The sequence below is a fragment of the Notolabrus celidotus genome, chromosome 4 (assembly GCF_009762535.1).
Source record: "Notolabrus celidotus isolate fNotCel1 chromosome 4, fNotCel1.pri, whole genome shotgun sequence".
NCBI classification, from domain to species: domain Eukaryota; kingdom Metazoa; phylum Chordata; class Actinopteri; order Labriformes; family Labridae; genus Notolabrus; species Notolabrus celidotus.
Window position 1 is genome coordinate 29,048,436 of NC_048275.1, and position 20,969 is coordinate 29,069,404.

The following is a 20,969-nucleotide window of genomic DNA, read 5'->3' on the forward strand; positions in this document are numbered from 1 at the left end:
TTGATACGTTTTACAAGACAAATAGTTCCAAGGGCAACTAAGAGTGCTAATGGTAGTAAGCATGTGCTTTAGTGATGGGAAGTTCGGCTCTTTTCAGAGAGCCGGCTCTTTTAACTCGGCTCCCAAAGAAGAGCCGGCTCTTTCGACTCCTGAACGGCTCTTAATTTAGGATCTTTTGTAGCCCTATATTTTACCTTAACTTTGCAAAAACTAATGGTTTGTGTGTTGAAAACCCTTTTATGTACACTGTTTTTATGAGAAGACTTATAATTGCCCAATTTTGTGCATTTATTCTGTTACAAAACTTTTCTTACCCTGATCATAGGGTTAGGATTGTGATTGGGGTTAGGGATAGGGATAGGTTTATGGTTACGATTAGGGTTAGGGTTGTGATAAGGGTTAGGGTTAGGGTTGTGATTAGGATTAGGGTTAGGGTTGGGATTAGGGTCAGGGTAAGGGTTAGGATAAGGGTTAGGGTTGGGATTAGGGTTAGGGTTGGGATTAGAGTTAGGGTTAGGGTTGGGATTAGGGTCAGGGTAAGGGTTAGGATAAGGGTTAGGGTTGGGATTAGGGTTAGGGTTGGGATTAGAGTTAGGGTTAGGGTTGGGATTAGGGTCAGGGTAAGGGTTAGGATTAGGGTTAGGGTTGGGATTAGAGTTAGGGTTAGGGTTGGGATTAGGGTTAGGGTTAGGGTTGGGATTAGAGTTAGGGTTAGGGTTGTGATTAGGGTTATGGTTGTGATTTGGGTTAGGGTAAGGGTTAGGGTTGGGATTAGAGTTAGGGTTATGGTAGGTTAGGTTAGGATTAGGGTTAGGGTTAGGGTTATGGTTGTGATTAGGTTTAGCGTTAGGGTTGGGATTAGAGTTAGGGTTAGAATAAGGGTTAGGGTTGTGATTAGGGTTAGGGTTGGGATTAGAGTTAGGGTTGGGGTTGTGATTAGGGTTAGGGTTGTGATTAGGGTTAGGGTTGGGATTAGGGTCAGGATAAGGGTTAGGTTTGGGATTAGGGTTAGGGTTGGGATTAGAGTTAGGGTTTGGATTAGAGTTAGGGTTGGGATTAGAGTTAGGGTTACGGTTGTGATTAGGGTTAGGGTTGGGATTAGAGTTAGGGTTTGGATTAGAGTTAGGGTTGGGATTAGAGTTAGGGTTACGGTTGTGATTAGGGTTAGGGTTGTGATTAGGGTTAGGGCTGGGATTAGGGTTAGGTTTAGGATTAGTGTTAGGGTTAAGATTAGGGTTAGGATTAGGGTTAGGATTAGGGTTGGGGTTATGGTTGTGATTATGGTTAGGATTAGGGTTTGGGTTGTGATTAAGTTTAGGGTTAGGGTTGGGATTAGAGTAAGGGTTATGGTTGTGATTAGAGTTAGGGTTAGGATAAGGGTTAGGGTTGGGATTAGAGTTAGGGTTAGGGTTGGGATTAGAGTTAGGGTTAGGGTTGGGATTAGGGTTAGGGTTGTGATTAGAGTTAGGCTTAGGATAAGGGTTAGGGTTGTGATTAGGGTTAGGGTTGGGATTAGAGTTAGGGTTAGGGTTGTGATTAGGGTTAGGGTTGTGATTAGGGTTAGGGTTGTGATTAGAGTTAGGGTTGGGATTAGAGTTAGGGTTGGGATTAGAGTTAGGGTTACGGTTGTGATTAGGGTTAGGGTTGTGATTAGGGTTAGGGCTGGGATTAGGGTTAGGTTTAGGATTAGGGTTAGGGTTAGGGTTAAGATTAGGGTTAGGATTAGGATTAGGGTTAGGATTAGGGTTGGGGTTATGGTTGTGATTATGGTTAGGATTAGGGTTTGGGTTGTGATTAAGTTTAGGGTTGGGTTGGGATTAGGATTAGGGTTGGGATTAGAGTTAGGGTTAGGATTAGGTTTAGGGTTAGGGTTAGGTTTAAGATTAGGGTTAGGATTAGGGTTAGGGTTAAGATTAGGGTTAGGGTCAGGATTAGGTTCAGGATTAAGGCTGATTTATACTTCTGCGTCGCCCCTACGCAGCAGGGGCTGACGCGGACATGAGCCCCACATACTTGTGCGTCGGTGTGTCTGTGTCGCGCAGCAATTCTCCGCCGAAACGCCTGAGGGCAGTGCGGTCTCTCTGATAGCCGGCCGCCTGCTTCCGGTCCTGCTACGATCTCTGGTTACTTTTCCACAGAGATTCAGAGCGTGTTATGTTAATCTACAGCTGATACATGTTGCTGTTTATCATACAGACATGATTACATGAAGAATAGAGAGGAGGAGATGAAATACACCCTGACCAGACCCGAACCAGAATTGAACCAGAATCGTACCAGAACTGAACCAGAACCGAACCGGAACCGAACCGTACCAGAAGCAGAACAGAACCGAACCAGAACCGAACTAGAACGGAACTCAAGCAAACAGAACCAGAACCTAACTCGAGCAAACCCAACCAGAACCAAACCAGACCGAACCAGACCCGAACCAGAATCGAACCAGAGTCGAACCAGAACCTAACCAGAACCGAACTACCCCAATCCAGAACCGAACCAGAAACGAACCAGAACCGTACCAGAACTGAACCAGAACCGAACCAGAACCGAACCAGAACTGAACTCAAGCAAACAGAACCAGAACCTTACTCGAGCAACCCAACCAGAACCGAACCAGACCCGAATCAGAACCGAACCAGAACCGAACCAGAACCGAACCAGAACCAAACTCAAGCAAACAGAACCAGAACCTTACTCGAGCAACCCAACCAGAACCGAACCAGACCCGAATCAGAACCGAACCAGAACCGTACCAGAACTGAACCAGAACCGAACCAAAACAGAACCAGAACAGAACCGAACCAGAATCGAACTAGAACAGAACTCAAGCAAACAGAACCAGAACCTAACTCGAGCAAACCCAACCAGAATCGAACTAGAACAGAACTCAAGCAAACAGAACCAGAACCTAACTCGAGCAAACCCAACCAGAACTGAACCAGACCGAACCAGACCCGAACCAAAACCGAACCAGAACCAAACCACACCCGAACCAGAACCGTACCAGAACTGAACCAGAACCGAACCAGTACTGAAATCAATTAAACAGAACCAGAACCAGAACAAAACTCAAGCAAACAGAACCAGACTCAAGCAAACAGAACCAGAACCAACTCAAGCAAACAGAACCAGAACCAAACTCGTGTAAACAGAACCAAAACCAAACTCCTCCAGAAGACTCACTCTGAAGGAACAGATGTAGCCAGGATACACAGCCTCCCCTCCATCACCTGTATCATATATCCTCACATGTGATTGGCCGCATGGCCGCCATGCTGACCAATCAAAACAAAGTTCAAAGAGCTGGGGCTGAGCCAGCTCTTCTGATTCACTATAAAGCATCTATGGGAATACTACATTTCCATCACAACCTTAAGAGATCTCAAAGTCCTTTAAGCTGATGTAGTTAGCTTTAGCTTTGCTCACTGCAGCTTACTAGCTTACATAGTCACAAGTCCTCATGGGAAATATTTAGAGATATCTAGCGCTCAGATTTTGGATTGATATGCTTCCCTGCTCCCTGAAGAGACGGTGGCCTTTAAGGACAAAAAGTTCCTGTGATTCATAATAAGTATGATCCTCCATTTAGAAAGATATATGACCATAAAAAACATCTATCAATATACAAACAACAACAGCTCTCTTCGTCTTTGTCTTCAAGCCACTGCATTTCGTGCAGCCTTTCACTAAATACAAACATGCGTATGTTACTAGTTTGTCTGTTCTGTGCTACGGTAGAAACATGGTTGTGCAAGATGGCGGCCTCCTTGGAATGGGACTTGCTCCTATGTTCATAGAAAAGACTCTTTATAAGTTAACAAAAAGAGAGTTTTTTAAAAATAGTTTTTTCATTCCGTTTAATTGTACACTAATTTAAACATACTTACAAATATTTGATTCAATTTCTAGCAAGTCTGTTCCTCTTAATTACTACACACTGCACCTTTAAGGCTGATCAAGTTGCATTAGCTTGTGTAGAAGCTGCGAACTGGCTATGTAACTAAATAGTGAAGAATAATCAGAAATAGCCTTTTTGGTAAAGGGCCTGTTCCCTCTGTATAAGGTACTAATACTAATGTAATGAAAAGTGAATGAAAATGAAAAGTGTCAAACCATGAATACACGTGATACTTACTTAAAATATACACCAGTTATTTGTTTTTCCAGCTTAATGATGACCAATTATTCACCAACCAAAATCAGTAACAACAACAGAACAGCAACTAAGATTTTCACTAGATTCATTTTACTGCTCATGTGCACAAATATACACTCTTAAACACACACACAGATGTTAACAAATAAATGTTACATGTTCCCGCCTGCCCTGCCCTTCTCTCCGCCCGCACAGATCATATAGAGCAGACTTTATTTAAAAGCTCAACGACAGCAGCTCTGGTCCTCAGAGAAATAATAATCAGAGAGAAATGCAGCAGGAATGTTAACATGTGTTCTCGGCTCGATGTGTTTTAAATGGGGGGCTTTTCCTTCTCCTCCTCTGACTCGACCAACAGCTTGCCCTCTGGAGGAGTGAGACCAGGCAAAGAAAACAGCGTGAGAGGAGGGGGAGATGGTGTGAGAGAGAGGGTGAAGAACATGAGTTTTAGGAGCTGAAGCCGCAGGATGCTGAGTGGAGCGACAAGATCATATTGATGCCTAAATTAAAGATGTTCTCTTACAGTTCTTCCTTCCTAGGAACCTGGACAATCACGGGTATGGCTATCAGAACGACTAAAGCTTAATGAGAGAGGGAATTTCATGAGAGATAATGTATGGCTAGTGGAGGATTATAGGGAATAGAATTCTGACAGGGTGAGATAATAAACTGTATAAATAAAACATGGATGTTGAATTTGTGACATCACCTACCTGTTCCTGAAGCGCTGTTTTGAAGCCAATCATTGGCGGGAGCAATATTGGAAATGCTGAACGCAAGCTAACTTTGTTTGAGCTAGTGCGAGGTAGAGAGGCGGGCCTTTTTGCTAACAGCTACAGGGTGCTTGCCTGTCAATCAATTCCGCCATGTCTTTATCTAGGCAAGACTCGTAAATGTAATATATTCAAAAATACAGAGTTATAAAAAATGCAACCCCCGTACAGTTTGTGCGGATAGAGAAATTAGCTATTAAGACCTAATCCATTTTTTGAACCAGGCTGTAAACAAGTTTATTATTACTGCAAAGATGGTCTTTTTGAATGGGTGTGTATGTGGTTACCAGTGTTTCTGCAGCCAGCCTCAATCAGACACTCGATGAACTACAGTTTTTAGCACCTCTTCATGGGCTTCATATCTCAACACTGGAGGTTGCCGCTTGAGTGAGACAAGACCCTGACACGAAACAGAGACTTGTTTAGCCCACAATGTGAACGTATATAACGTATATATCATTTAACCAGCAAAATTATAGAATTATCAAGCCAACTAATAATTTTCAATCTGTGTTTGTGTCTGAGATAAATCTGTTTAAAGACCATTATGGAGGTCAGGGAGGAGCTTTAAACACTGCTAGGGAAAGAGATGCTTGAATTCACCTGCTGAGCTACTTCAAGTGAAACCTGAGGCTTGATTAATAGAAGAAAATGACGCATGTATCTGAACATGTGTTGATTTATCATAAGGAAATGATAAGAATGTAGAATGCTTCATACTATTTATTGTTTTATTACTACTCCAACTAACTCAGGATACTTCTAAGTCAGAATGTTTTGGACAGACCCTCAGTGCCAGCTTTGATGACTTGAAGCTGATCAGTCTGTGAAATGTTTTACTTAACATGCTGTCTAACATATCGCCAAAATATGATGAATGGATGCTTTGACACAAAGTTATTAAAGTAAACAGCGGCAAAAATGTTAAATGCCAAATCTTTAACTGACATCAACCCAGAAGCTGATCATGCATTGGAAAATGAGAAAGTATAAATCATGTCTGTACTTGTATTGTTGAATACACTCTCTATTTATGTGTACATATGTGTGTGTGTGTATGTGTGAGAGAGTGATAGAGGAGAGAGAGGCAGCTGTGTGCCCGTGGTTTGGGTGTGTGTAGGGAGGATCTGACCCGTGTGGTAAAAATACCATCAGGGCAGCCGACTGCAGAGAGGACACCATAGCTGTGATGATGGATGGCCTCTCTGTGTGTGTGTGTGTGTGTGTGTGTGTGTGTGTGTGTGTGTGTGTGTGTGTGTGTGTGTGTGTGTGTGTGTGTGTGTGTGTGTGTGTGTGTGTGTGTGTGTGTGTGTGTGTGTGTGTGTGTGTGTGTGTGTGTGTGTATGTATATCTCTGTGTGTGTCTCTGTGCGTGTCTCTGTGTGTGTCTGTGTCTGTGGAAATGTATACATTAATATCTCATTCCCTCCCCTCAGGTCCTCGATGTGCTATCCGTGTTGAGCTCCAGTGGTGGACTTCAGTGGAGGGATGGGGCTCGGGTTGTGTCTCAGGAGGAGGTGTTGGTGCACCTCCTCGCTCTGACACAGGGATCTGCTCACAGGTCAGAGTCAACACACAAACTAACACAAATATGTATGTGTAAAAACAATCTTCCTCATCATCCCAAAGTAATTGTCATGTGATCCTGTGCTTCCTCTGTTTGAGTGAAAGGATCTGACATTTATTGCTTTGGCTTCTTCTTAAAAGTCGACCGTTTGAGTCAGCAATCGAAGGACAAGACCCTGAGTCATCATGTCAGGCTTTTAACTTAATAACTAAGTCGACAAATCTGAAAACATTTTAGTGTCTTCATCACAAAGTTTTTCCCCAGAGTGATCCACAAAGCTTCCTTCATCTCAAAAAGCAACAAGGTAATTAAAACCTGTTTTAAAAAGTGACGCTGTTCTTGGTTTAAATTGTGACTTAACTTTTGCCAACAACCAATGGGTGCGCTCCCTGCAGCACCAAACTCAGAATAAAGCAACCTTCATTACAATCCAAAAGTCAGGAGACCAGCAAAGAAAAAGACCAATTAGCTGAATATTCCTGGAAGACTCTATGAATATTTACATGCATGTAAACCATGCATTTATGTAGTGTTGTCTGAGTCTTAAAAAACAATATTCAACATCTGCTTGGATCTCTATGCACAGCTGCAAACATCAACCAAAAACCTTTAACAGCTCTTCACCTCAACACAGGAAAATAGAGACAACTGTGTCTCAAAACACTTCCTCTCTCCTGAAAACCCGCTGTCAAAACAGTGGCTAGACAGTCCCGGAGCTGCTTTTAGCTGTGATGGATGAGGAGACATGAACAGGTCAACATACAACCACACTTTTCCTCCTCCTCCTCCTCCTCCCTTTCCTCCCTCTCTGTCAAAGAGCCCCCACACGGCTGCAGGCTGCCTGTCAGAGATACGAGAGACAGCTCGTATTTTGACATGAGTTCATGGATGTACTCACTCCATGAATTACATGATCATATTTGAATATATATTAAATAAAAGTTACAATAGATGTAATCTCTAGTCTTTTTGCAAAAGAACAATACGGCTTCTCTGTTTTGATTTATCGTGATGGATGCTTGTTGATGTCATGGAGTTTACTCAGTGTGATGTAAGACAGTGAAAACATGTGGTCTGTAAGAAGCGGCCATGGCTGCAAGATACTTGTTTTGTGTAATCCTTGATACATAAAATTGAACCATACTTTTCTTTTAGTTTTAAATATTTTGTCCATGAATTCAGTGCTGGATAAGAATGTTACTTGTGTTTATTGAGCCAAACTTGAGGAAAAGTTGAATTTTTGTGCTTCTTCTCAATTCTTATGACACAATTAAAATGCTTTATCAATCAATCATCAATCAGACTTCATTTATAAAGCACCTTTCATACAATGACATCGTAAAACAAAGTGCTGTTCATAAAAACAACCTATAATAGAATAAGTCAAGAAAAAGATCCCACCCCCTGCCCGACCCCAAACCCAACCCAAATTCCTACGGTTAAGAACACAATATATGCAACAATAGTAATAAAAACAATAAAATTAAAATGAATAAACAAAAAAAACAACCATTTAATTTAATGTTGGTATGCATTGCCTTGCCTAGTTTGATGATATGGATTTAAACATTTTTAATTTACTTAAAAATGTCATCAGAAGTAAGAAAAAAGTACAATAAGGATCGGAGCTCTCAAAGGGTTAATAATAAGAGAGGTAAGCTGATATTTGCCATCTTTACTTCTTTTCTACAGCAGATATCTTCACCTGTCAGGTCTCAACCTTTATTTCTGAGTCATCACTCCTCCTACCACAAACTGTTTGGCACACACTCCTCTGGTACCTCTGTGTGTGTGTGTGTGTGTGTGTGTGTGTGTGTGTGTGTGTGTGTGTGTGTGTGTGTGTGTGTGTGTGTGTGTGTGTGTGTGTGTGTGTGTGTGTGTGTGTGTGTGTGTTTTGTAATTAATCCCTCTGACATGCGTTGACACACACACACCTTCTTTATAGTCTCTGCTGTACTTTTCTCACCCTGGGAAGAGAAAACAGGCTTGAATTAGGATTAAATTACAAAGACTTTCATGGGTGTAAAACTCTGATCTCTGGACCTGCAGATCCAGTTTCCACTCAGAGTGGCCCGGGTTATGATTAGAGGGGGGAGGGATTGTGTTGCTGGTTTTGTCTGTTGTGTGATTGAGTGGCACTCGGCCCATTGTGATCCATACTTCAGTGGTGAGCAGCAGCACACTTCTTTTGTGGGTTGTAATTTAATACAGCTGAGTTAAGTGTGTGTGTGATGATGATGATTGTCACAGAGACCCAAAGGGAGGATTTTTTTTTTCACACTTCTACTTCATAGGCTATGATTGAGCAAGAGTTTAAATAGTGAAATGAAAAATCAACAAAAAAGTAAATCATGATGAAAGCTCGAAACTTTTTAGGCCACCAATGACAAAGTTGGTGAAAACAAATGCATCTAAACATTACTGAGCAGCACGCCTTCAGCCCATAGAGTGACAACAAGAGGGAAGAATAGGTTCATTTCGACCAAGAGTTCCGGGGTCTTTTAGCCCCCAGAACTACTTTACCCTGAACTAAAAGGTTCTGTGCCCCCCATTGTTGACTGTGTTTCGACCGCAGGCTGAAGTCCCGTGTATATTGTGAAAATCAGGCCAGTGACGTATGGAGAAAAAAAAAAGGTTCACCATATTCAAAGGCCCTCACGTGCAGCTCTGTTGTATGCCAGGCTGTAAGTAATTTCATTAATTAATTCAATGCTTCTTGATAGCTTGGCAGTTGATCATACAATGGATAGTGGGGGTTGGCCATCAAATTAGGTATCAAATATGAAGCCTGATTTGATACCAAATTAGCTTCCTCAAACAACAGCTAATATTAGCATCAAGCTAGTTCCTACATACAATCTACCTTGGCTAAGAGTTTTTACATTTCCTCTAAAATTTTTCTCACTAGCAAATTATTCTTTAACCATTTAGCTATTATGTAGCTAACGGCAATATCAGCTACAGAAAAGTAGGTGAAGTCTATGCTAGCTTTGGTCTGACATCAGCCATGTGCGATAGAATAACTGTTTGAAATAAGGCTCATAGTTATAACACATTTCTACTGTTCAGATTGACTTAGATTGTAAGTCATTTCGAGCTGTTAAAACAGCATTCAGCCACTCTCTAGCTAACCAGTATTAGCATGGAAGTAGTTTAGCTAGTGTTAGTTTTTGTCTGAGACTAGAGGTGTGTAATAGAATATAGATAGAAAATATGTCTTTAAGTCAGATTAGCATTGTCTTCATTGCCTGTTATTTGAAGTAATGTTGAGAAATGTTACATTAACCTTTAGCCACAAACTAGCTAACTAATATCAGATGGTTAGTAGCTGAATGCTAACATTAGCTTGTGTCTGACGATAGCAATATGTTGAAGATATAAAAGGATAGAACATAATATAGATTTGAAATACTAAGTAACTGTCATTACATATTTCAAATGGTTTCAATTCCTTTATTGTGAAGTAGTAATTTTGCCAGATTTCATAAATCTCAGCAATTCAGAACCTGAAACAAAGCAGAGCAACATTAAAACAGCATCCATGCTTTCAACCCTGAGGACAATATCAGAGGAAAGAGGTGTGAATATGGTGAATGGCACTAAGTACAGAGGGATCCCTTGTTTCAAGAGTGATTGAAAGTTTGTCTCTGTTATGGAAAATAGAAAAGGTTTGATTTAAGTACTAGAATTATGTGGTGTAAAGTGGTCAAAAATACAGAGAGGACAGTTTAAGTGTAAGCTGCCCAGGTACAGAATAGAGGAAGAGAAGGAGAGGAGATATCCCTTCTCAATCATTAAAGATGACAATCATTAAAGATAATCAACATAGTTCATTTTGGACATTTTGAAGCTGAAATCGTCATTGTGATTTTGTGTTTCAGTGTGGAGCTCCACTGTGCCGCTCTGACGCTGCTCTCTCAGCTGGTGGTTCAACTGGTGACGTCTAACCCCCAGGTAAACACTCAGTGTGTTCTCTTACTCTCTCACATGACACAAAATAGTTTGTTTCAGCCTTTTTCTGAATTTAAAGCTCATAAATGTACAGGAGATGTTGGAAATCACTCCATGACATGCATAACTTGTGCATTGTATTGTCATGGTGCTTTCAAAAGCTTTGTGAGCAATTTCAGACACAAATCAATGTGCTGAATCAACTGCAATTAAATCAATCAACCGCATTAGATACCAAAAAAGACTTTTTCCTCATTCTGTGCTGCAAAAGAAACTGCTTTCATTAATCTGCTACCAATGCATTTTTATGTTATCTAGGGTGCTAGTGCGGTGACTTGTTTGGCTCAGTGGGGAACGCTGGTGTGCTCATGCTGCAGCGAGGAGCAGCCAGAGGAGGTGAAGCTGACAGCCGCAAAGGTTCTGGTCACCTGTACATCATCTGTACTGAGCAGCCCCCACCTGCCTCTGGGTGAGTCCCTGTTAACGAAGCATCAACCGAAAGATTTACAGGAACTTTGTTTCTAAAAGTGTTGTAAAATCTTTGTGTATCTATACGTCTGTGCGCAGGTCTGTCCTCCACTGTCTCCCTTTGGATGAGTGTGTTTATGCTGCTGCAGGATGAAGATCAAGAGGTCCGAGACTCAGCCTCCGACTTCATCTGTAATATGCCAGCAGCTCTGTTTAAAACAGGTACACACACACACACACACACACACACACACACACACACACACACACACACACACACTGATCTCACGTATACTTATAGAAATAATCCTAAACTCAATTGTTTTTTTATCAAGTTAATCCACTCAAACTACATTACATTTGGAAAAAATCAAAAGGTTTAAAAAGTATAAACAGAAGATGAAGTATAAAATGTCTTAATGATAATAATCTGGTTATTTTATCAAACACTTTTTTTCATTTTCTGATTTAATACACCTCATACCACACTTTTCCTGGCAAAAATCAAAAACAAAAAGCATCAGCAGTGAACATGATGACTGCGTTATTAATGCCTGGATATGATGTCTCTATTCAGGCTTGTTTCCAGTCTTTTCCCGGTGGCCACTGGCAGTATTACAATGAAAAATTCACCCCCTAACATGTACTTTCTCATAGACTCCCATTAGAAAAGAGAAAGAGAGAGAGAGATGTCTACAAAAGTGTTGACAGGATGTTTTGAACTACCTACAAGAACAATCATTATATGAAGAGATTCAGTCTAAAGAGAAATCATTAAAAGTAACACACAATTAACATGGAAAATAACTGTTAAATAATGGCAATTGGTGGCAAGTGGACAATCAATACTGCTATGGTCACACCATAATAACTTTTGAACACAAAATATAAATGATCACCTTTAATAACTCAAGTCAGGTCAACTTTATTTATATAGCGCATTTCATACATACAATAATGATACATTTTATTGACAATGCACTTTACATTCTGATCCTAAAGTGCTACAGGACACCAATTAAAACAACAAAGGTAAAAGCATTCAGCCCAAAGTGCTTCCGAAGAGAACAAACAGACAGACAATAACAGCAATGGGTAAAATAATAAAAGAAGAAAACAACAAAGAAGATGGAAATCATAAAAATACTATAACATAAAATTTTAAAAAATCTGTAAAACCAATGAAATATGTAAAGGTGGAATAATAATAAATAATAAAAAAAAAAAAAATAATAATAATAATAATAATAATAATAATAACTTTATTTATACAGCACCTTTAAAAACAAATGTTTACAAAGTTCTTTGACAAATAAAGCATGGTTCAAATTACATAGCAAAGATTTCGAACGTCAGGGAGGATGGATTTTAACAATGCAAAACAAAATGCAACGCAAGACGTTTTGCATTGTTAGAGACCAAATTAAAATCAATAAGAATAAACAAAATTGAAATGCTTTAGATAAATGAATAAATAAAGTTAAAATAATGATGATAATGCAGTCTATGGCTAAAAGGACTTCATATATTTCCTTCACTCTGACTCTTTAATAAGAAAATGTCCCCCAAATGTAATTAACAAAATGTCTTTTTAACTTGAATGTAAATGTTGAAGGTGTAGTAAAAGCATGAAGGTGAAATAACCCCTGAACATTATATGTGTTTGGGTTATATTTACATCTGTGTATGTAGCCATATTTCACTGTTAAAGAGCCTGTCAGTGTCCGTGTTAGCTTCTTTATACATAGACTCTACTACTCCAATTTTATTCCTCCCCTTTTATAACAAAGCAAACATACCAGAGCAGAGTGACACACTAGTGATAATGAATATGTACAGAAATACACACGCAAACATGCATGTATAAACAGATAAACAGAAACGCATAAAAACAACCACAAACACATGCTGATGGTAAACTGGGGTGATGACATCATTTCGTGCGAAGGTTCGGGGAGCGTTCCTGGAATGAAAAGTGTTTGTTCTGTGTGTGTGTGTGTGTGTGTGTGTGTGTGTGTGTGTGTGTGTGTGTGTGTGTGTGTGTGTGTGTGTGTGTGTGTGTACTTAAAACTCTTTTCTCAAGAAGGGTATAATGGCAGGTCAACACACACACACACACACACACACACACACACACACACACACACACACACACACACACACACACACAGTACTTGTAGTGTTATCCCCCCGTGGATGTCACAGCCTCAGAGGGTCGACAGCTGCTCCTTAGAAAACAAACACAGTTCCACTTCCTGTCCTCTCAACGCTCACTTCCTGTATTTTCCTCCAGGAGAGGCTTTATTGTGTCTGTGGACACTGATGGTATCTCCTAAGACAACACGAGGCAGAAAAACAGCCCCTCAACAGACTGTGCAGACATAATCGCTCATGATGAGGGAATACCCAGCTGCAAGAGTGTTAAGCACTAAGATTTACTTAAACACTTAAAATGACTTTTATTTATTGTGAAAGGAAATCCAAACATCCCTGTAAAGGTTGAGCATGTTAATGATCTTGAAGAGCAGGGAGCAAATTCAACCCTCTGATATGGTTTCAGTCGGGGGTCTTTGTTTACAAACTTCTATTTGAGTAGATCTAAAATAAAAATAGAACATAATCACTTATGTTACATTAGATCTAAATATTTTATATATAATAGTATATTACTTTGATGCAATGTATGTGATATGTAAGGTATTCTGTCATGTAACACTGCCATATTTATCACTGATACATACAAAAGTTGCACAAAAGTGTGCGTTTTTATGGTCTTAACTGTGTCCTCTTCAAGATGGCAGTAGCGTAGATGCAGTTGTCAAACTGAAAAGCAGCATTTACGTGTCATGTTATCCCTCCCAGGACTCCCACCACCAACACCACTACCAACAGGGTAGACTTCAGGCTGTGGGACATGTGTGAACAAGCAATGTTGAGCAATTTCAAAATCTTGTGAAAACCTACAGAAATGTTCAGTGTTTTGAATAAGTATGTTGATTTTAGAAATGTCTTAATTGATATTTCTTTCAATTACTTTGGTTTACTGACTTACTGTAAGCCTGGTTTGTGTAGATTCTGGTGATAAAAGACACATGAAAATACTCCAATTAATGTTATCATAATGTGAAATGATATGAATTTAAGGATACTTTTAAATGTTTTCATACAAGAATTTTATTTAAAAGCTGTGTGTGTGTGAGTGTGTTTGTTTATGTACTCAGGGCAGACAGGGTCAGATAAGCTGTAAGCTGAAAATCAGATATGATGGAGAGTTTTCCTCTACAGCCAGCAGGAAGAGAACAACAATAGGCATAATTACAGAGTGGGTGTCCTTGTCTCCTTATGGTGTGTGTGTGTCAGTGTGTGGGAGGCATGAGAGTGTGTCACTTACCGTAAACTAGTGATAGAGTGTGAGTGTTTGTCTCTGCTGTTCTGTGTGCCTTCCCTTTGCTCCAAACCTCTCTGTCCATCATAAGAGGTTCACTGAACTTTATTTTAACATGAGCCATGTCTTGGAATGCACACACGCGCGCACACACACACACACACACACACACACACACACACACACACACACACACACACACACACACACACACACACACACACACAGCAACAGAAATGAGAGTTTAAATTGGTCTGGTGTAAAATAAGTGAGTTGGCCTGGAAAGAGGAATTCCTCTCTTAAAATGAAAAACATCAGAAAAACCCTAAGCAGTCACATCCCACTGACTGTGAAACAACAAAGTATGTCATCATTTCACTTTGAAAGCTATAAGTTCAGCCATGTTTCTAAAACTGAACACACAGCGCAGACGAAGCATGGAGCTGTAGCATTTGATGAAGTCATCGTGATTGTTTGCCTGCATCCTAAACTCAGTCCTTACAACGTAAATAAATAATTCCCACTGAGGCAACACGTGGCTAGAAGCTTTGAATACAAGTTTTAATTGTATTAGTCTGAGTTGTAAGATCTCTCCATGACTTTGATTTCTGCCTCCACTCTCAATGAGCATAGATAAGAGACATGTGGATGGACCAGTGGAGGCTGTTTGTGAATATTTCCTTGCAAGTTAAAGGTTTAGTGGATTATCAAACTATCTTGTCTGCTTTAAAAGTTGATTCTGTAAAGAGTTGTTCCTGTTTATTTGAGTTCTTTAATGCTGTGAGTACCACAACATCATTTAACAACTTATTTTGGTTGAAGTACGGAGCAGAAATCGGACAGACCTTCATCTAAAAACCTAAAAAATATGTATTTAATCTCCAAAACAGTGAAATTCCCCTCCTTTTAAGGACCAGTGTATCAGTTCAATACAGCAGCTGCTTATTGTTAAATTCCCCACATGTTTTCTTGTGATAACTATCTGAGAGATATAAGCCTCTATGTTGTCAATCAATCAATCAATCAATCTTTATTCATATAGCGCCAAATCACAGCAAACGTTATCTCAAGACGCTTTTACAAACGGAGCAGGTCTGGAACGTACTCGATGTTAAATTATTAGCAAAGACCAAACATCAAGACAGGAAAAGCCTCCGTCTTATCTCATCTTAATCAACCATGAGCAGAGAACTTTGCAGTATTTAGTAAGTTACAGAGGCAAGGACAAACTTCCTTTAACAGGCGGAAACCTTGAACAGAACCAGACTCATCTTAGACAGCAATCTGCTTCAACCGAGTTGTGGTTGGAGAGAGGGATAGAGGGAGATGAAGAGAGAGAGGTGATTGTGGTGAAATGGATAGTAGTAGTTGTAGCAGGAGTCTGGCATGTCTACTAGAAGGCCGTCTATGGCAGCATCTCAGAGGAACCTACGGGACAAGGGAGCCATGGGACACCAGAAGGTCTATGGTTAGTAACTTTAATGAGACAGGGAGAGTTAAGTGATATGAGAGAGAGGGGATCCTAGTTGGATTATTATTGCATTATTATGTATCAGATACAATCAAAATTCAGTATGGCAGAAAATCAATCTATAGCAGCATGAAAGTGTGTATTGACACCCAAACACATTCATATATAGTTATACTCATATAAGATAATAATAACTTGTAACTGTATAGCACTTGTCCAAACTAGTGACCAAGGCAGCAAAATAAAGCAGGCCGGTCATAAAATCATGAATCAGGCAGAAACGGAGAGGTACAAAACATAACTTCAAAAACAAAGCTTTAATTCAAGAATTAAAAAGAAATTAAAATGTTGGCAAAACCAGGAAAAGCTTCCTGATCACTGCACATTTAAGAAGGGACTTCGCTGACTCAGCAGACCTCGTCTCCTCATGCAGATCATCTCAGAGACCTCTCAGTAAACACTCTGGAGTCTTTAGTTTTCAGTCACACAGCGACACAGAAGACCTCTGCCCCATGATCTCATCATAAATGTCAGCTCATACAGAACCAACAGGTCTGGGATATGTCATAGCAAAGCAAAGGCGTCTTGCTCACCCTGAAGTGATTCCTCTGCCTGAAAAACCTGCTCTCTTTACATGATCTTGCTTATCACTTCTCTACCAACTGAAAAAATAAACAAGTGATAAGCAATAAAATAATGATTTGATGGGGATTTTATCAATTTGAAAATGTTATAGCCGAGGATTCTGGCTTAACTTCACCTTCTTTCAAGGTGCACAGAGAAGGGAAGGGGGTCTAAAAGGGTAGGAACTCCAGCGACACTTGTGGTTTAAAGAACAACTTTATTCTTAGACCAACAGGTTTCAAACTGTGGCCTTCATCAGGTCATCAAATTGATTTATCTATACAGCTAAAAAAAAAAGAGTCCCTCAAATTTCAAGGTCAGATGCCATGGAAGGTAATGCCTCCATGGCAACACTGCATAGTGACGACAGGAAGCTTCACTGTTGTTGTAAAATCAGAACCAGGCTACTGATATAGTTTGGTTTCAAAAGCAGAAGGCATATTTCTGCTGTGTGATATGTTGCCATAGAGTTTAAAAAGTAGAGTGGAGCTCTGGTGATGTTCTGTTTCATCCTCATAGAGACCCTGAAGTAATGAAATCTCTGACTCTTTGACCTTCATCAGGTCCAAGGTCAGCAGATCTACTTCCTGCTATGAGGACATGGTTTTAAAATGACTGCTATGTTCAAAAAAGCATGAACATGTGTTTGTGTCTTTCCCATCCCCAGCTAGTCTGTCTAGTGTGTGTGTGTGTGTGTGTGTGTGTGTGTGTGTGTGTGTGTGTGTGTGTGTGTGTGTGTGTGTGTGTGTGTGTGTGTGTGTGTGTGTGTGTGTGTGTGTGTGTGTGTGTGTGTGTTTTATGACCTGTAGTTGCAGAGTCAAGTATCCTAGGTGTGAGCTCCTTCAGATGGAGGTGACGACTGCTGCTCCTTTGATATGGAGGACAGGCAGGGATGTGGGAACAGAGACGGGTTAAATACAAAACAACCCCCCTCCCCCATTCACCCCTCTCCCACACGATGCTTAGAAAAGAAAAAAAAAATGCAAACTCAACTGGTGTTAGTTATCAGAACCAGATCATGAAAGGTTCATCTGTAGCCTTCTTAAACTGAGCTAACTTAGCTGTTAAACTGAACACTTCCACTGATGGGGGAGTAACTCAAGGTGAACAGGCACACATGAATCGGCATCTGAGAGTTTTTCTGCCTCATCACTGTCGGAGTCGTTGACATCATTAAAATCAGCCTCTAGGTTTCGTGTCTAATGTCTCTCCTGCTCTTTCCTAGTCTGTTTTCAGTAAGACCTCCAAAGCCTGTGATAAGAGCCACATCTCTATCAACAGTTGTCTGTTATCAAGAAATAACAGATCATTGTTAGAGAGTACTGACCAATCACAATCAAGTATTTAACCCAGCTGTGTAGTTAACCAATAATATCTACCAGCCAGTTAGACAACAGGGAATAATTTAATTAAGCTTTATATTCTGAAGTTAGATGATGGAACTGTCACTGCTCTCTTCCCCCAGGAGATAATCAGCCCAGAATAAAGAGTGAAAACAGGAAATGAAGGCTGGCCTTTCTCTGTCCAGATTTATCAAATATAAATATTTGTTTATCAATAATATCACCTCATGCTACTAAAGGAGACAAATAAGTCTTTTTCCTAAAACTTTTCTTAAGTGTTGATTAAAAAGTGAGCATGGATCAAATGATATTTCTAAAGCATAATCTTTAAAGTCTATACAGCCAAAGTTAAAAGATGACACAGGTCAATAAACCATTATATTAAATTGTGCAATAAACAAAAAGATTGGAAAAACTGACATGTTTTTCTTCATATTAGCTAAAACAATACTAAATGTATTGATCCAATGCAAATGTGAAAGTAGAGCCATAAAACAAAATATTTCTGAACACTCGAGAAGTTTAGCGTACTAGCGTACTGAAGTTTGATAGTTTCATAAAATACAAACAGAATCTTTACCTGTATTGTTCCTTATAATGAACTTATTTCTGGGAGTATAACATATGCTCTATATACCTAGAATCTCTACATCCTAAAGGTTACTTTAGCTCAGCCTAAGCAGTTTTTGTTGAAAGGATTATGCAAACAATGTGTCTATGACATGATTACATCAGTTGCCTCCTTTTTTCATGTTTCACACCATATGTGTATGTAATGTAATCTAATGAATAGATAGAAACAATAAGATTCTAATGGCATGAGAGAATGAGTCTGTTTAAAGTTTAAAAAGTTTAAATTCCTATTTAAATACATTCATCATACCCCATTAGCAGATTTTTTTACTCATTACAAGCAATTCAGGCCTTATTTCTCTCTGTCATATCTTTGTCTAGACGTGTCAAGTGAATATCGCTTATATTAAGTCTAATGAGATATTTCTTACTAAAAATAAGATAATACAGAACAAGCAAGCAAATAAAATAAGATAAAACACTTGCTTAGTTTAGAGTTTTTGTGGTGAAAATTAAGAAAATCTAATAAACCTGCTTGGTGTGTGGGAGACACGTTAGTGCAGATTCTCATCAGGTTAGTTGAAGCTGTGAACCTCAGTGGAGCCTTTGTCTTGGAGAGGAAGAGCAAATCTAATTGAACCCCATCCCACCCTCCAACACACACATAACACAACCACACACACACTCACCCAAATACCTCCAGTCTAATTGGGTCTGAAATCAAACTCTACCCCCGTGGACCTCCAGCACAGTGACAGAGTCTTGCAGGGACAGAGGGATGAAAGAGAGAGATCAGGACTGGATGTCAGTGAGGGTTTGGGTTAGGTCAATGATGAGACCTTAGACTGGGGAAGGAAAAAACTCCAGCTACATGTTCTTTGAAATATTAACCCTCTAATGAAACCATGCTTTCTTCTGATTATCTGATTCAATATAAATGTTTTTCTGCTAACAAGTTTTGAAGTAGGTGGTTCCTTTGAAATATTGAACAAAAAATAAGAGTACAGCCCCTAGCTCCAATCAGTGTTGTAAAGTAATGAAATGTAAACTTTCTTCACCTGATTAAAGTAGAAGTTTGACATTTTAAGAAAAATACTGTATCAGATCCAGTCCAGGCATAGCTATGAAGATTCATCCCTATCTTAAGCTTGCATGCTGTAAAATAAAGCTACAATCAATAGCTGGTCAGCTTAGTTTTGTGTAAACACAAGAAATAGGGTAGGAATAGCTAGCCTTGCTCTATCCAAAGTTTAAAAAATAAGTCCCTCAAATGTTGTTTCTTATTTTCTGAATTAGTAAAGAATTAACTGTGTGAACTTTTGATGAAGGATGGCAGTAAAGAAAAGTGAGTGGTCACCAAATGATAATTTCGCCACTAACTGGGATGCTAGCCAGCTAACTAACGGTAGGCTTTAAACAAACTGTACTTATGGAATAAATTACTAGCAGACTCCTCAGAGTGTCTTTGAGTAAAACCGAAATTAGAAAAAGATATCACTCAGGTTGCCTTGGTAGCCATTTGTCCATCACAGGTAGCCCTGCTTCTGGTCTATTTGACTGTAACTGGACCCATAACTTACTAAATGAGCTTCATGCTGTACTGAAGAAGAGCTAAAACTAGAGACTGGGACCATATACTCATCAAGGAAGTGTTTACTGAGGTAGAAAATCAATGGAGATTTCATGGATAATATATATATTATCTATGAAACATCATGCATTTTTTAACAACCAGTGGAGGCCCCTCTGATGGACATTAGAAAGAATGCAGGTTTAAAGCACTTTTGCATCATATTCACTGTGAAATCATAGTGCTAGGTTGTCTTCTTATAAACTGCCCACTGTGCTGGGTTGCTTTTATAAGATTTTGCTATCTTTGGAGAAAGCCAGGTGAGCTGTCCTTCCTTTTTTCGCAAAGCTAAGTGAACAACTTGCTAAGGGTTTCCTCTAGGTTCACTGTACTCAGGTGAGAGTGATACTAATCTCCTTTTTAAATCTCTTTAATGAAAGTGAAAATAATGGTATTGCTCTGCTGTCAGGCTCATGTTATGAGTGAACCATTACCAAGAGGCTCTGCCAGGCTAACCCACTTAGCTAACTGTTAAGCTAACAGAGGCCTGAGCGGAATATCTGCTGTGTCTTGTTTTCTTTCAGTTCGTTCATTTACAGTGGATGACACAGATGAATGGAAGTGAATGACCTGCAGAAGGACACTCTTGTAACAGTGCTCAGCTTGTTTTACTTCCACACTAACCTGAGCATTAAACCTGGTTTGTGTTTGTTTGTGTCAAACATGATGCAGAACAAGGGCCAGAAAACTGACACGTCAGAAATTACACAAAAATAGAAGAGCTTATTGCTCCTTGACAATCACTCACCTCTTTGTTTTTAGCTTTAATCTTTGACTTCATGAGAAAACACAAGCAAATGTTTTTGCTGCTTCCTCTGTTTCACTGAATGATAGTGTGAGGGATAAGACTGTAGTGATGTGTAGTGTGGTGTGCAATAAAGTCACATGTGTGCAGACATTACTGCGGGCTGTGTGAGTGTGTGTAGTGTCTTCAGGGCAGTGGGTTGTGCTACAGATGGGATTTAAAAATAGTTCATAGATTGTTTATGTGTTTGTGAAACTGAGTGGTGTTACTGTGCTCCTCTGTGA

General features: G+C 39.7%; 1 protein-coding gene across 2 annotated transcripts in view; it reads left to right on the forward strand.

Moving 5' to 3' along the window:
- The window catches only part of thada (THADA armadillo repeat containing), a 135,652-nt gene that overhangs the window by 105,440 nt on the left and 9,243 nt on the right, over positions 1-20,969 (forward strand). For both annotated transcript variants that reach the window (XM_034681583.1, XM_034681584.1), the window contains exons 33-36: positions 6,365-6,489; positions 10,377-10,449; positions 10,765-10,915; positions 11,014-11,136. In XM_034681583.1, coding sequence (XP_034537474.1) covers positions 6,365-6,489; positions 10,377-10,449; positions 10,765-10,915; positions 11,014-11,136 — 472 coding nt within the window. The remainder of the gene's footprint in view (positions 1-6,364; positions 6,490-10,376; positions 10,450-10,764; positions 10,916-11,013; positions 11,137-20,969) is intronic.